The 13114-nt window shown below is 43.6% G+C and overlaps 1 protein-coding gene across 2 annotated transcripts in view; it reads left to right on the forward strand.

Annotated features, from left to right (window-relative positions):
- LOC124718940 (synaptic vesicle glycoprotein 2A-like) overlaps nt 1-13114 on the forward strand; it is a 145179-nt gene that overhangs the window by 85437 nt on the left and 46628 nt on the right. For both annotated transcript variants that reach the window (XM_047244605.1, XM_047244606.1), the window contains exons 5-7: nt 5692-5813; nt 6621-6862; nt 12919-13091. In XM_047244605.1, the coding sequence (XP_047100561.1) occupies nt 5692-5813; nt 6621-6862; nt 12919-13091 (537 nt within the window). The remainder of the gene's footprint in view (nt 1-5691; nt 5814-6620; nt 6863-12918; nt 13092-13114) is intronic.

The raw sequence follows: 13114 nt of genomic DNA on the forward strand, positions 1-13114 counted from the left end.
GTGGCTCTACCCTTCATTCGATCCCTGCGAAACCCTACATTTCAGCAGGATAATGCACTACCGCGTGTTGCAGGTCCTGTACGGGCCTTTCCGGATACAGAAAATGTTCGAGTGCTGCCCTGGCCAGCTCATTCTCCAGATCTCTCACCAATTGAAAACGTCTGGTCAATGGTGGCCGAGCAACTGGCTCGTCACAGTACGCCAGTGACTAATCTTGATGAACTGTGGTATCGTGTTGAAGCTGCACGGGCAGCTGAACCTGTACACGCCATCCAAGCTCTGTTTGACTCAATGCCCAGGCGTATCAAGGCCGTTATTACGGCCAGAGGTGGTTGTTCTGGGTACTGATTTCTCAGGATCTAAGCACCCAAATTGCGTGAAAATGTAATCACATGTCAGTTCTAGTATAATATATTTGTCCAATGAATATCCGTTTATCATCTGCATTTCTTCTTGGTGTGGCAATTTTAATGGCCAGTAGTGTACTAACCTTGTGTAGGTCGACAACGCACCGTTTTTAAACTACGGAAACTTGGCCCCACGCGCTCCGATTGGCCGCGGGATTGCCCTGTTGCCAGATGCTCTGGACGAAGAATGCTTTGCCTGCCGGAGATGGCGATGTATCCAAGGCGGCCCGCCCGCTCTGCGGTAGAGCGCCAGCGTCCCGCTTGGGGGCCTGGTGGTGAATCCGCCGGGGTCCCGACACATCCACTGAAGTTTCATGATAATTCGTACCGGGAACAATCCCGCTATCAACTGTTAGTTCGCGTACAGAAAGTCTTTTATTAATTGTGTCGGCCCCGAAAATGGCCTTTTTTGCAGCTATGACATTGTTTACTTAAACCAGGCGCTCGAACTGGCGACCCTGTTACGCGACACAAGCTTGGTAACGTCGAACGGTGTTTTGCCGAACTCTTTCAAACTCTTTCTTCAAATGAATACTGTGCCGCCATGCTTACTGTATTGACTAAATCGCAGGCGACGTGTGAGTCCTCCGAAGCGAAGGTTACGTGTGAGTGCCTCTGACGTGAGACCTACTCGACACGTGTGCGTATCACATTGGGGCAGCAACGGGGCGAGGGACGTTTGTGTGTGTGAGCCGACAACCGTAGCGCTGCCCGTCAGCCGACGGACGACATCAAGGCGATCCCACGGCCAATCGGAGCTCGTGGCGCCAAGCTTCTTTAGTTTAAAAATGGTGCGTTGTGAATCAACACAACATTGGTAATTTTGGTTCCTACCGGCATCAGCTATCCTGGGTTAAAATTTCGATACGCAATTTTTCTTCACCCTGTATACAGGGTTGTCCATTGATCGTGGCCGGGCCAAATATCTCACGAAATAAGGGTAAACAAAAAAACTACAAATAACGAAACTCGCCTAGCTTGAAGGGGGAAACCCGATAGTGCTATGGTTTGGCCGGCTAGATGGCGCTGCCATAGATCAAACGGATATCAACTGCGTTTTTTTAAAAATATGAACCCCCATTTTTTTACATATTCGTGTAGTACGTCAAGAAATATGAATGTATTAGTTGGACCACTTTTTTCGCTTTGTGACAGATGGCGCTGTAATAGTCACAAAGATATGGCTCACAATTTTAGACGAAGAGTTGGTAACAGGTAGTTTTTTAAATTAAAATACAGAACGTAGGTATGTTTGAATATTTTATTTCGGTTGTTCCAATGTACCATTGTGAACTTATCATTTCTGAGAACGCGTGCTATTACAGCGTGATTACCTGTAAATACCACATTAATCCAATAAATGCTCAAAATGATGTCCGTCAACCTCAATGCATTTCGCAATTCGTGTAACGACATTCCTCTCAACAGCGAGTTGTTCGCCTTCAGTAATGTTCGCACATGCATTGACAATGCGCTGACGCATGTTATCAGGCGTTGTCGGTGGATCACGATAGCAAATTTCCTTCAACTTTACCTACAGAAAGAAATCCGGCGACGTCAGATTCGGTGAACGTGCGGGCCATGGTATGGTGCTTCGACGACCAATCCAACTGTCATGAAATATGCCACTCAATACCGCTTCAACCGCACGTGAGCTATGTGCCGGACATCCATCATGTTGGAAGTACATCACCATTCTGTCGTGTAGTGAAACATCTTGTAGTAACATCGGCAGAAAATTACGTGGAAAATCAGCATACATTGCACCATTTAGATTGCCATCGATAAAATGGGGGCTAAGTATCCTTCCTCCCATAAGGCCGCACCATACATTAACCCACCAAGGTCGCTGATGTTCTACTTGTCGCAGCCATCGTGGATTTTCCGTTAACAAATAGTGCATATTATGCCGGTTTACGTTACCGGTGTTGGTGAATGACGCTTCGTAGCTAAATAGAACGCGTGCAAAAAATCTGTCATCGTCCTGTAATTTCTCTTGTGCCCAGTGACAGAACTGTGCACCACGTTCAAAGTCGTCGCCATGCAGTTCCTGGAGCATAAAATATGGTACGGGTGCAATCGATGTTGATGTAGCATTCTCAACACCGACGTTTTTGAGATTCCAGATTCTCACGCAATGTGTCTGCTACTGATGTGCGGATTAGCCGCGACAGCAGCTAAAACACCTACTGGGGCATCATCATTTGTTGCAGGTCGTGGTAGACGTTTCACTGAACACTTCCTGTTTCCTTAAATAACGTAACTATCCGGCGAACGGTGCGGACACTTGGATGATGTCGTCCAGGATACCAAGCAGCATACGTAGGACACGCCGGTTGGGCATTTTGATCACAATAGCCATACATCAACACGATATCGACCTTTTCCGCAATTGGGAAACTGTCCATTTTAACACGGGTAATGTAACACGAAGCAAATACCGTGCACACTGGCGGAATGTTACATGATACCACGTACTTACACGTTTGTGACTATTACAGCGCCATCTATCACAAAGCGAAAAAAGTGGTCCAACTAAAACATTCATATTTCTTTACGTACGTATTTCTACACGAATATGTAATAGAAAATGTGGGTTCCTATTTTAAAAAATGCAGTTGATATCCGTTTGACCTATGGCAGCAACGTCTAACAGGCCAACCATCGCGCCATCTGGTTTCCGCCTTCAAGCTAGACGAGTTTCGTTCTTTGTAGTTTTTTCGTTTGATGACTATTTCGTCAGATATTTGGCCCGGTCACTATCAATGGACCACCCTGTATACACGTTTAAAGCAGGCTGTAGTTTTCGTAAGAAGACTCAAATGAATGAGGACACTTGTTATCAACGACAAATGGCACGTTCTACTTATAGGTCCACTTTCATAACGGGTATACTATTCGAAGAATAGCCGAAGGTGATCAAAATTGGTTAAAATTACGCCATTAACTGCATCTGTTAATATTACATTATTAAACCCCCTAAAACATACACAAACAATTAAAATACTGCCGGTACTGAGGATGAGACAAATTGTAATGCAATTATTTAGCCTTATGTACTGTACAAAAGCAAAAATACGTAAGACGTTTCTAGTGATGCTTGCAATGAGATACGTTCCTTTTCCTTGTATCTTCTGCCTTCGGTAGGAAAAATTACAGCCAAACACGATGTATTGATCGTTATGTCAAAGCTCTAAAGGTATCGTAGTTACATCAATGTTTTCGCATAAACGAGTAAATAAGCAGCTGTTTACACGTCCTTTGCGCTCGCCGCCGTATTACTATTCTAAACGGCTGGCTTCAGTGACACCAGCGATACTGTACACACTATACAGCATTGCCAGTCAGTCCAGTAACGTGTGTCCGTGGTGTACGCTACCCCGTGCTCTGCGATGGCTGGTGGCACTAGGCGCCCCACACCCTCCGTCGCGGCACAAAGCGGAAGCGTCCTACTTTTCATTATATACTTCTTAAGCCAGGCAGTTGTTACTTTTATTGATTGATATCACTCTTGCATTTGTAGACATAGAGAAAGCTTTTGACGATGTTGACTGGAATACTCTCTTTCAGATAGGTGGCAGGGGTAAAATACAGGGAGCTAAAGGCTATTTACAATTTGTACAGAAACCAGATGGCAGTTATAAAAGTCGAGGGACATGAAAGGGAAGCAGTGGTTGGGAAGGGAGTGAAACAGGGTTGCAGCCTCTCCCCGATGCTATTCAATATGTATATTAAGCAAGCAGTAAAGGAAACAATAGTTCGGAGTAGGTATTAAAATCCATGGAGAAGAAATAAAAACTTTGAGGTTTACCGATGGCACTGTAATTCTGTCAGAGACAGCAAAGGACTTTGAAGAGCAGTTGAACGGGGTGGACAGTGTCTTGAAAGCAGGGTATAAGATGAACATCAACAAAAGCAAAACGAGGATAAGGGAATGTAGTCGAATTAAGTCGGGTGATGCTGAGGGAATTAGATTAGGAAATGAGACTCTTAAAGTAGTAAAGGAGTTTTGCTATTTGGGGAGCAAAATAACTGATGATGGTCGAGGTAAAGAGGATATAAAATGTAGACTGGAAAGCGTTTGTGAAGAAGAGAAATTTGTTAACATCGAGTATAGATTTAAGTGTCAGGAAGTCATTTCTGAAAGTACTTGTATGGAGTGTAGCCATCTATGGAAGTGAAACATGGACGATAAATAGTTTAGACAAGAAGAGAATAGAAGCTTTTGAAATGTGGTGATACAGAAGAATGCTGAAGATTAGATGTGTAGATCACATAACTAATGAGGAGGTATTGAACAGGATTGGGGAGAAGAGGTGTTTGTGGCACAACTTGGCTAGAAGAAGGGATCGGTTGGTAGCGCATATTCTGAGGCAACAAGTGATCACGAGTTTAGCATTGGAGGGCAACATGGAGGGTAAAAATCATAGAGGGAGACCAAGAGATGAATACACCAAGCAGATTCAGAGGGATGTAGGTTGCAGTAGGTACTGGGAAATGAAGAAGCTTGCACAGGATAGAGTAGCATGGAGAGCTGCATCAAACCAGTCTCAGGACTGAAGACCACAACAACATCACTCTGGCATCAACTTTTATTTTACCGCCCGTAGCTGTTTTCTAAAACTGTTTTTTGATTTCTCATGTGTACTACTGTGTCTCTAAAATATTGTTATCTTCGGTCTCTTGTTTATCACACCTAATGATGGGCATGTAATCCCCCGAACCCAGTCGTTGTCTAAGTACTGAAAAATAAAAAAAAGAAACTTACAACTGAAGCGGTATTTTCGACCTTTACAAGCAGAAGAGATATGTTTCACAAAAGCGAAGATGGACAAGTGCTCCAAGCTCTTATGGTACGCATTTAAGAGCCTTTTCTGCTTCAAATGATCGTTCCTGTCATATCTCTGAACATTGACCGTTTTTCCTGGAACAGCTTGTACGTGTTGTGTATATATATCTGTATCACTTATTACTGATCTTTCGCTCAGTTAGCTGTGAGAGTGCAGATGAATAAATCGGGAAATAAAACAGTCCGTGGTGACGACCAATGGTCAATAAACAAGTGTTGCAGAATTAATTAAGAAAACAAATAGCTCGAATGAATATGTGGGCTATCTGAGAATTATTTCTACAAACATATTTAATAAAAATCGAAACCTGTCAGAAGATGACTGTATAAAGTAACTGAAATACGAATAATTATCATAGCAGTTGCGTCGTTCATGACAGAACGCAAAGCGCCCGTTACAAACGTTTCACTGAGGCAGCCGTGTTTCATCCTCAGGATCTGCGGGCCCTCGGCCGTGACGTACGCCTACCTGGGCGAGTTCCACGCCTACAAGACGCGCACCCAGAGCATGGTCTACGCCTGCATCTTCATCGCTTTCGCCATCATAGCGCAGCCTGGTGAGTTCTCTCAGCCACTCCCCTAAGATCCTTCAGCCTCTTGTAATCATCGTTGCTAAGGTGTGGGAGTGTTTCAGTGAATGTTTCTTTTACATTCTAATCGTTCCGCAGACGAAACAAAGGCACATCCTAGTTATGCAGGGGATCTCAAATTGATCCCACATTTCTGGATTTCCAGTAGGCTTTCGATGCCGTTGCTCACAAGCGGCTTCTAATTAGGAGTCTGGCCACCAAGAGCTGTTGCAGGACGATTGATTCACGGATCCAGTTTTATGGCTCCTTCCGTGTATAGCGATTTTATGACTATGACGAGTGGAGCCTGAAGATGCCGAAACTTGTAGCACATAGAAGTTCATAAAATAAAATAAACTACTACAAATCATACGGCTTTTGGTAAATTATTGCATCAAGAAGTTCATGTCAGCCGTCGTCCGACGATCCATAATGGATCAATGAAGATATTTAAAATGGTTTTATCATTCCACATATGAAGAAAACAATGGAAAATGCCATGGTGCGGGGTTCACCATGGGTGGAAGATATTTCTGCAGCTGTGGGAAGTTCCTCTGCACCAGATCAGTCTAAGCCCCTACCAGTTCTTCCTGGCCACTGGGACTGAGTCCAGTTCCATTACAGTGAGTTCTGGCCACAGCCCACCACTGTCCACCATCTCTCGCCTGGTTGGTCACTCAGCAGCCTTTGATGGAGAATCTTTCTGCAGCTGTGGGAAATCCCTCTGCACCAGAAAAGTCTAAGCCCCTGTTAGCGAGATCTGGCCACAGCCCGCCACTGTGCGCCCTGTTGCAGGTCTCGCCTGGCTGGTGATCCCGCAGCCGTGGGAGGTACCGCTGGGGGGCATCGTGCTGCGCTCGTGGCGGGTCTTCCTGATCCTGGGCGCCGTGCCCAGCGCCGCCACCTTCCTGGGGCTGTACTTCCTGCTGCCCGAGAGCCCCAAGTTCCTGCTGGCCGTGGGCAGGCACGACGAGGCGCTCGGCGTCCTGCGCAGGATGTTCGCCGCCAACAGCGGGCTGCCCCCTGACAAGTACCTGGTAAGTGGGACTGCCGGCGGTGAACTGTGGGGTACGAGGCTCTAAGAGAGGGGCGGCGGCCAAGGTTTCGTCTCACAGGCCGTACCCAAGCTCGAGGGCCAAAGTGCTCAGCCTCGCCGCCCACTCGGCCCACCGCCCCCGTCTGCGTGCGAGGAGAAGGAGCAAGGGAAATCTGCGAAAACGGCAGTGCAGTAGCACTGCGTACTACTTGATCTTACGTGCTGACTGTGCAGGTAAGCGAGAATAACTAGTGCCTTTAAGATGTAGTTACACCTTAATGGCATGTGCAGCTCTTGTTTATCTGCTCTGGGCTGCCTTATGGGTAGACGGAAGGCAAGTGTGCTTCAAAATATTTGAACTGGGTGGTCTTTCCTGCGTGAAACAGTTTTTGTTTTATACACAGTACTGGCCATTAAAATTGCTACACCAAGAAGAACTGCAGATCATAAACGGGTATTCATTGGACAAATATATTATACTACAACTGACATGTGATTGCATTTTCACGCAATTGGGGTGCATAGATCCTGAGAAATCAGTACCCAGAACAACCACCTCTGGCCGTAATAACGGCCTTGATACGCCTGGACATTGAGTCAAACAGAGCTTGGATGGCGTATACAGGTACAGCTGCCCATGCAGCTTCAACACGATACCACACTTCATCAAGAGTAGCGACTGGCTTATTGTGACGAGCCAGTTGCTCGGCCACCATTGACCAGACAGTTTCAATTGGTGAGAGATTTGGAGAATGTGCTGGTCAGGGCAACAGTCGAACGTTTTTTGTATCCAGAAAGGCCTGTACAGGAACTGCAACATGTGGTCGTGCATTATCCTGCTGAAATGTAGTGTTTCGCAAGGATCGAATGAAGGATAGAGCCACGGGTCGTAACACATCTGAAATGTACCGTCCGCTGTTCAAAGTGCCGTCAGTGGGAACAAGAGGTGACCGAGTCGTGTAACCAATGGCACCCCATACCATCATGCCGGGTGGTACGCCAGTATGGCAATGACGGATACACGCTCCCAATCATATCTTTTATAGCGCAGTGTGTTTGTAAGCTGGGTTTCTAGCTGCTGAGTACTTTCTGTTCTAAATTGACGAAGTTGGCTCTAAGCACTATGGGACTTAACATCTGAGGTCATCAGTCCCCAGAACTTAGTACTACTTAAACCTAACTAACCTAAGGACATCACACACATCCATGCCCGAGGCAGGATTCGAACCTGCGACCGTAGCATCTGTTCTAAATGGTTTATGAAAATATCGGCTATTGCGCCATATGTGTATGAATTACAAGAATACGTGTCTGTTCTTTCAGACATGTCCGAAAGAACAACCATCACGCATTCATGTAATTGATTTACCTGGACTGCGATTGTACCGATTAATAACAATTTTTCTCTGAGGTGGTGCCATGAGACATTTAGTGCTGAATTGTCTCTGACTTGTAGCAGCGGATTTGGATTCATGAATCCGTAAACAACACTGCGCGCTCTCTGCACTATTATACGGCTCCGTGATGACTGTTGGAATAACTCAGTGGCGCATGCCACCCAGCGGGAACGTGGGGAACTAGGGAAACTACCAGTGTTAGGCGGTAAATAAAAAAAACTCGAAGATACACCGCGTTCAATGCTACATCAAACATTTCTGTAAATTATTTGTCCTTTTCACAATTAAAGGCTATTTTTGGACAACTAATTTATAAATACCTGTACAACGTTTTTAAATCTGATTAAAAAAATATACAGTAATTACACCTACGTAAAGATTCCTAACCCCATACAAACACTCCTGAAAATTTGTTGTTGTGAATTTTTAATAGGTATGAAAGTACTTGCAAAATTTAAAACGGGAAGCATAGGGCATATGTAATAACGTGAACTGTTGATGTGTCATTCAGGAAGTGATGTAATAATAAGGAGGTGAACTAGTCGTCACAAATCAGTTATGTACCACATGCCCTGAACACTTTGGTTTTAAGCCTTACAAGTATTTTCATAACTATTAAAAATTCACAATGACAAATATTCGGGAATGTCTGTATGGGCTTAGGATTCTGTATGCGACTAAGAGAAACTGTTTTATACTGTTTAGTCCGATAAACTAGTATATTCAAAATTCATTTTTATTAAATAATTATTTTCTGTTTTTTATTCTTGTGTGGTGAAATATTTCGGTCAATTTTTAACAGTTTTACTGTATTACAACAGAGACACGTGGTAAATTTCATGTTTATTTCAGTTTCTATTCACTTCCCTCAACCAATATGTTGCCTCCTCCTACGTATGTAACGCGAAAAGACCGTGGAAGTAAAAGTTAGAGAGAGGTTCTGACTCACACGGGGGCTTATCAGCAGACGTTCGTAATGCAAACCTACGCGGTTGAAAGAGGAAAACGGGGAAATGGCAGTGCTAAAAGTACCCTCCGCCACACACCAGACACGCAACCGATTTAATATTGTATTGTTATCTAGCGCTGAGCTATGACTGAAATTCCAAGTCTCTACCTCATCGGCGAATTAGTTAAAAATTAACTAGCTGACCTGTCCGAATAATTCACACTCCGACCCAATTATATAGTATTATGGTATGAGACCAAGACGCTGCTGTGTCCGATTGTATTTTTGTTACAATGGACCTATTTCGACGTGACTGCCATCGTCACGTTATCAGTGGAAATACCTATTAGGTACTATCCTAATTAGTCATCGATAGGTAACATAGCAGTGGAGAAATAAATAAATGGAAGTATTTGTTAATAAAGGATACTATGTTTTGAATAGTAGTAACAAATATTAGACACATTGTTAGAAAATGGATATCATTATATACAATACACTTAATGGTAGAACATATGAGAAGCAGATATTATATTTGTCAGCTTAATTTTATTTCTTAAAAGTTTTTTACTTACAAAATTTCTCTGAAAAGAATTTTAACACTTATAATGTGATCATCGTTTAGTTTTCAGCTGCGTGTGTCTTTAGCACAAACATAAATATCTTTGGATGTGCAAACTCGTGAAAATGCGTTGTATAACTGTCCATGTGAAGGAACAGGTTGTGGTAAATACAATCTTGCCTTTAAAACGTTTCACCTTACGCTTTATTAACGGTCATAGCGAGGGCTAGTTCTATTGGACTTATTGTCCTGTCATCTGGAAAGGCACGGTTGGATGAGTAGGTGTGAGGTTGATGCGAATTATGAACACCATCTTATCGGAGCCGGTGAATTTAGCGGTGACGATGGACTCGCCGAAGTTACCACTAATCTAACACCTTAAATGTATCCCAAACTAACGTTAGGATTTCAAATTAACGTAATAATAATCTTTTTCTCAAAAAGCAATTAATAAGGTCAGAAACCAGAAGGCTTTAAAGAGTTCAAAAATTCTAGTGGGTACACTTCAAAGTTGCTTATTTCTTCAAGTTGGGCAGAATCAGAAGTGAGGTAAATCTTTTCTCCTCCAGGTAACAAATAGGGAATGACATATGCAATTAAATGTTGAACAGCCATCATTTTTTGGACATAGAATCGCCGTTGAACAGAACTGTGAAACATTATGTCCATTGATTTCTGTGGCGTTGAACATGACTGTAATAGAACCATTGTAATTACAACACATTGTTTAGGAATTCTGATGCAGATTAATGGTACTGAGTTTAGAAGTGTAACGTAACGTTAGAAACACTGTAAAGTAATGAAGAATTAAATTATAAAAATAAGTATGTAGTCTAATAGTACAGAGATTAGAAGTGGTGTAACGCAATGGGCAAACGCTGTAATGCGATGGTGAATTAAAAGATAAGTAAATGAAGTTGTAAATTAAGCTATAAAAGTAAACGGTACTTTCCTGTGATGATGTACGTTGATGTAATTCAGTTTATTCGTGCAGTACACACCGCTTGCTTTAAAGGAAGTAAAGAACTCCAATTGCCGCTGTGCGTAATAGCAAAATTAAATAGTCAACAGATGGCGTCTTATAAATTCTTTACAGTGACGTGTATAACTGAAATCGCGTGATAGAATACACTTGCGTAACGAAACTAAACAACTGCAACAGCTGTCGTACGTGTTATTTAAACAGATTGACAATACCAGAATGTGATTTTTAGTCTGCAGCGGAGTGTGCGCTGATATGCAACTTCCTGGCAGATTAAAACTGTGTGCCCGACCGAGACCAGAACTCGGGACCTTTGCCTTTCGCGGGCAAGTGCTCTACCATCTGAGCTACCGAAGCACGACTCACGCCCGCTCCTCACAGCTTTACTTTTGCCAGTATCTCGTCTCCTACCTTCCAAGCTGTACAGAAGCTCTTCTGCGAACCTTGCAGTGAGTCGTGCTTCGGTAGCTCAGATGGTAGAGCACTTGACCGCGAAAGGCAAAGGTCCCGAGTTCGAATCACGGTCGGGCACTCAGTTTTAATTTGCCAGGAAGTTTCATATCAGTGCACACTCCGCTGCAGAGTGAAAATCTCATTCTGGAAACATCCCCCAGGCTGTGGCTAAGCCATGTCTCCGCAATATCCTTTCTTTCAGGAGTGCTAGTTCTGTAAGGTTCGCAGAAGAGCTTCTGTAAAGTTTGGGAGGTAGGCGACGAGATACTGGCAGAAGTAAAGCTGTGAGGACCACCATGAGTTGTACTTTGGTAGCTCAGATGGTAGAGCACTTGCCCGCGAAAGGCAAAGGTCCCGAGTTCGAGTCTCGGTCGGGCGCACAGTTTTAATCTGACAGGAAGTTTCAGATTGACAATAAATGGCACCTTGTAAATTGGATTTATAAAAATGTCAACATAAAGATTTTTAACGAAGACAATAACTTTAAACTAATTGCTCATGTTTTGTCATTAGTGCTGAACGGACTCTGCAAACAGTTCACGTGGCGTTTTTTTGTGTAAATAAGTAATTACTTCCAGTTTTCTGTGATCTGCGTTTCCTTTCATCTGGTGTGGAAGTCGCACCACCCCTCTATTTCTCTAACAAATGCACAATTTTGTATTCAGAACATTTTCACACTGTTCACCATGTGTCTCCTTCTTTTTTGTGGTGTACCGTTATTCTTTTGGCACTAGACATAGCTATTTGTTCCAACACTGTGCTTTTAATAACGTAAATATTATGACTTTGTGCTTCCTCGTCTTTGGTTTGTTTACCTACATGTTGTCAACCTAACGGAGTACATGTTCAGAACCAACTTCTATCATTATGTTTATATCAGTGTATGTGTGTGCATGTGCTTTTTTAAATTGTGTGTGTGTGTGTGTGTGTGTGTGTGTGTGTGTGTGTGTGGCGGTGGTGGGGAGGGGGCTGTTTTTGTTTTTGTACTGTGAGGAGGGGGAGGGGGGGTTGGTGGTTAGAGTTGTAGTGTGTTGAATATGAATGTAATAGCTGCTAGAGTGTGGTTGAAAGCTTTGGTGACAGCTGATTTGAGTTTTGATTTCAGTGTTCTGTGGAGGGATTCATGGAGAAGTTATTATTATATTGGGTGACATTATTATTATTATTATTATTATACTAATCGTCCTTGGGAGCGTTCTTCCATTATTTCATCTAGTAGTGTAAAGAATGAGTTGTTTGACGTGAGTACTTGATCATTCAGAGTGTGAAAAAGTTCGGAATACAAAATTGTGCCTATGTTCGGAAATAAAGCGGTAGTGCGACCTCCAGACCAGATGAAAGGAAAAGCAGATCACAGCAAACTGTGAGCAGTTACTTATTTACATAAAAAATCCCGACGTGAAGCGTTTGATAACCTAAAAATAATAAAACTGTATCGTTATAGATCCCACAGAACATGCCTTAGAGCAGGAAAAAGACGAAACGCGTCTGGAGAAAATAAACTGATTTGCAACAAGAAAAGGCGGTTTTATTTAAAAAAGCAATATTCTGTGCTTGCTGCGGAGGAAGGCCACGCAAACAAGCTGAGAAGTAATATATATGATCGTGATTTGTACCGCATGGACAGACAAGGAAGCGAACTAATGAAGACGTGGTAAGATGTGTTCGAGTGAGTGGTCGAGTGAAGGGTCACCTCTCTGCCTGGTGTGCTCAGGTGAGGGCGCTCGAGGTGGACCCGACGTCATCGCCATCGTCAGCGGGCGTCGACGCCAAGTCCCCGCTGGCCGTCGCCCGCCACATGTGGAGGCAGACCGCGCCGCTGTTCAAACCGCCGTACCTGCTCTACACGCTGCTGGCATGCGTCATACAGTTCGGCCTCTACGCCAGGTACACCCCCCTCTGTCTTACCA

The sequence above is a fragment of the Schistocerca piceifrons genome, chromosome 10 (genome assembly GCF_021461385.2).
Source record: "Schistocerca piceifrons isolate TAMUIC-IGC-003096 chromosome 10, iqSchPice1.1, whole genome shotgun sequence".
Lineage (NCBI taxonomy): Eukaryota > Metazoa > Arthropoda > Insecta > Orthoptera > Acrididae > Schistocerca > Schistocerca piceifrons.